The sequence below is a fragment of the Telopea speciosissima genome, chromosome 1, assembly GCF_018873765.1.
Source record: "Telopea speciosissima isolate NSW1024214 ecotype Mountain lineage chromosome 1, Tspe_v1, whole genome shotgun sequence".
Taxonomy (NCBI): Eukaryota; Viridiplantae; Streptophyta; class Magnoliopsida; order Proteales; family Proteaceae; genus Telopea; species Telopea speciosissima.
Window position 1 is genome coordinate 2,940,558 of NC_057916.1, and position 4,417 is coordinate 2,944,974.

At 37.7% G+C, this 4,417-nt stretch overlaps 1 protein-coding gene across 1 annotated transcript; it reads right to left on the minus strand.

Annotated features, from left to right (window-relative positions):
- Nucleotides 1-1,478: 1,478 nt before the first annotated feature.
- LOC122643177 (protein FAR1-RELATED SEQUENCE 5-like) lies at nt 1,479-4,120 on the minus strand. Its single transcript, XM_043836829.1, has 4 exons — nt 4,042-4,120; nt 2,224-3,952; nt 1,613-2,126; nt 1,479-1,529 (listed from the first exon to the last, which is right to left on the minus strand). The coding sequence occupies exons 1-4, from the start codon at nt 4,118-4,120 to the stop codon at nt 1,479-1,481; spliced, it is 2,373 nt and encodes a 790-aa protein (XP_043692764.1).
- Between the last annotated feature and the right edge of the window lie 297 nt (nt 4,121-4,417).

The window sequence follows — 4,417 nt, forward strand, 5'->3', positions numbered from 1 at the left end:
CTTCATGAACCCTTGGTTCCGAAATACTCTTGTATCCGAAATACTCTCCAGCATATGTATCTCCATTCCTGAGTAACAAAATACTTAAACAACAGATTGCTTTTAATTAAACTTACAAACAGAAAAATATAATAAAATAACCCAAATGCAGGACAGAACCCACCTAATAACAGGAAAAATACAGCAACTACAGAGCATAATGTCATGAGGGCACAATCGAGGGGAGGGGGGAGTAATTTACTCAAAAAAAAAAAAGATATATATATTACCATGGCAATTACCAAAAAAAAAAAAAATTGCAGCAATTCCAATTGCCATTAATAAAAGTTTCACATCTCATGAGTTTAACTAAAAAAATAAATAAATACAGCAACTAGAGAGCATAATGTGTTTCTTCATGAACCCTTGGTTCAGACCTTCATACCTTGAATCATCATAACAGCAGCCATTGGCAAAGTCAAACCCCAAACCCATAGATCTTGTATCCGAAATACTGTCTAGCATATGTATATCCATTCATGAGTAACCAAATACAACAACTACAGAGCATAATGTCATGAGGGCATAATCGAGGGGAGAGAGGAGTAATTTACTATAAAAAAAAAAAGATATATATATTACCATGGCAATTACCAAAAAAAAAAAAAAAAAATTTCAGCAATTCCAATTGCCATTAATAAAGTTTAACATCTCATGAGTTTAACTTAAAAAAAAAAACATCCCAAATGGAGGACAGAACCCACCTAATAACAGAAAAAATACAGCAACTACAGAGCATAATGTCATGAGGGCATAATCGAGGGGAGGGGAGAGTAATTTACTAAAAAAAAAAAAACATATATTACAATGGCAATTACCAAAAAAAAAAATAATTTACAGCAATTCCAATTGCCATTAATAAAGTTTAACATCTCATGAGTTTAACTTAAAAAAAAAAAATATCCCAAATGGAGGACAGAACCCACCTAATAACAGAAAAAATACAGCAACTACAGAGCATAATGTCATGAGGGCATAATCGAGGGGAGGGGGGAGTAATTTACTAAAAAAAAAAGATACATATATTACCATGGCAATTACCAAAAACAAAAATTGCAGCAATTCCAATTGCCATTAATAAAAGTTTAACATCTCATGAGTTTAACCAAAAAAAATAAATAAATACAGCAACTAGAGAGCATAATGTGTTTCTTCATGAACCCTTGGTTCACCTTCATACCATGAATCATCATAACAGCAGCCATTGGCAAAGTGATACCCCAAACCCATACATATTGTATCCGAGTCTACCATATGTACCACCATTAATGAAACAAAAAAATTTATGCTGTACCTTTCTTATGTAAGAAATAAAAAAGACAGAAGTAGATTGACAGTGCAACCAGGGTGGGGGTTGGGAGGAGGAAGTAGTAGGAAGAAAGTGACAACACACATGAGATCAAACATACCAGACCAGACCAGAAATCTCTCTCTAATATCTATTCTTCATTGCACTGGCCATTGAAATCATTTGCCGATGCTGATACTACCTGAACAAACATAAGGCACAGTCCACATCAATAGTATTGCACTAAAAAGTACTAACACAAAACCAAATTTCTTAGAAACAAACCTTCTTACAAGTGGACTTGTTATGCCCTAACTCCTTACAGTTGCCACATCTATTCTTCCTTCCACTTGTCATCTCCATTGGATGTTTACTACGACTTTCATTAGGCCGACCCTTTGTAACCACATCCATAGGAATATGGAGATTACGATATAGGTCATGTGTAGCATTGACAGAGGGTTGTGGGTCAACACCAAAAGTTTGTGAATTGGATTCACCCATTGCTTGTAAGATTTTCTGATTCACAATCCCCAATGCAACCGTAGCAGAATCACATGCCTCTTGTGAACCACTGATTGTGGCTATCAAACGCCTAACGGCATCTTGGAAAGCCCACATACTTATTATCGATCCAAAACCTCCATCACTTACTTCTTTGTGACTCGACAAATAATGCCTTGCATCCATGGTCCACCGTTTTAGGAGATATTGGGAAGGTATCTCCTTGAGGTCCGTCTTATGGAAGACTCGCAAGATGTGTTTGCATAACAAACCCATAAACTCAAACAATTTACAGCTACAAGTGACAACACCGGCATCAAGGTCAAACCAAACTTCACACTTATACTCTTCGGGAACATCAAAGGGACCCACCAAATATTTTTGCTTTTGACCATGTACTTCCATTAACGATGTCAATCCTAGTCTCTTGAGACCAATGTTTCTTAAAGATTTCAAAAATCTTCCTTGTGTACACTTTAGATGCATGCACCTCCAAAGGACTGCCAACTAACAATGGAGGGTTTGTGTTTATACAAGCAAAATTACTACTAGCTTCCCTCTCCCGGCGTCTCTCTACAGCCCTTTCGTATTGTCGTGCAAACTTGTACAATGGGATTGATTGCTTAAAGTAACCGCGAAAGTAATAGTTCATCCCCTCGCTTCTTTGTGTAGATGACATGCCAGCAAAGAAAGTACCTCTTAGATATAGTGGTACCCAATGCACCCGTTGCTCGTACATTTTCTTCAGCCACGCATGTTCAACGAGATTATAATTTACTAATAACTCTTGCCAACGTGTCTCAAATTCAATCTCCGTCTTACTACCGTATATACACCTCCCAAAATCCTGTTTGAATGATTGACTCGTCCCATACAAATGGCTCAAGTGTTCCATGCAATGTTTTTGCACATGCCAAGAGCAATACCTATGCTTTGCCCTAGGAAACACATGTGGAATGGCCCTCAACAATGATGGACATTGGTCTGCAATAATTGCAACTGGTGGTCGATCCCCCATTGCTTTCAACCACGTAGAGAATAACCAAATAAACGACTTAATTGTCTCATCAGCTACCAACCCACATCCAAACAAAATATTTTGACCATGATGATTTACTCCGGTAAAGGGACCAAACGGGAAGTGATATCGATTCTTCTTGTATGTTGTATCAAATACCACTACATCCCCAAATACATGATATGCAGCCCTCACCGCCCCATCAACCCAAATGATACCCCGTATAGTACCATCATCTGTTGTAGCCATTTTGCAAAAGAATTGAGGATCACACAGTTTGGAATGGTGCAAATATTCTATTAACTTTTTTAAGTCCATCCCAAGAAACTTCTGATTTTGTCTCTTCATTAAATTCTTAAATGCCAACTCTGGCAAACCCACCTTGGAGGCCCCACCAGACATAGATTTCACAACCTCATAAATAGTTGCCGGTCCAATACCACAATCATCTAGAGTGTTTGCAATCTGTACAACCAAGTCTGAGAGCCATTGATGTGAGCGAAGCCGATAAATTTCAGCGGGTTCCACGAGGCTATGGTTGTGGGCTGAAATAAATTGGTCAACAACCAAGCCCCCTTCAATTGATTTTACCCGCAAACGAGCAGGACAACCAACTCTACTATCAGCTCGACGAGTAACATCTTTCCCTTCTTGTCTTTTATCTTTGCAATCCTTAAAACCTTCCCTACTACAAACATACATGCGAGACAAGACATCCCCATCCACGTCCATTCCTTCTTTCCTTTTCCTTGACCTCTCCACTTTAGATTTCCGAACACTAAATCCCATATTCCGAGCATAATTGTTATAAAATTCATATGCAACGTTTGCATTGGCAAAATACTTCCCAATACATAGTTCCTCATTATGCTCAACAGGATTGTCAAAGTGTTCCGTTGGATCATCAACAAACAAATTTTCTCCCCCATCACCATTCTCACTTGGTTCATCCACAAATACATGATCTACTATATTTCCATTTGTTATATCACTTCCATCAGCAACTACCATGTCCCTACTATTTAATTCCTTTTCAATATCTTCCACATCTAATCGAAGAGCTTCCTCCATATCAGAGGGACCTTCATTAGCATACGCATCCTCTACAAAATGAAACACACAGCTAAATGTATCAGAGGGACCTTAATTTCTATTTGTTGTCATTTCAATAGCATTTCAAGGTAAAACTTACCTAAGTCTCTATATGGTATAATAACCTCCGCCATAGATCCATCGACAATAGTATACGATAATCCATCGTCATGTTCCATTTTTTGTTCCCTCTAAAACTCTGTAAGTATATAAGCATAACATAATTGTTAATGATAATTGATAGAGTAGTCATAATGTGCAACAATAGTCCCTCCCATTTCCTTGTAATTTGGTGATGCAATGTGACAGAGCGATGGAAGAAAGCAACCCAATTCAACACATGAAAATTATGTATGCCTAAGCATATATTATACCATTTATTACAAATCAACACATGTATCTCCATGGTGCCTAGATCCAATGGTCCAAAATAAACCCCCAAAAGATTCTTAAATAAACACCCCCTGCTGCCCAAT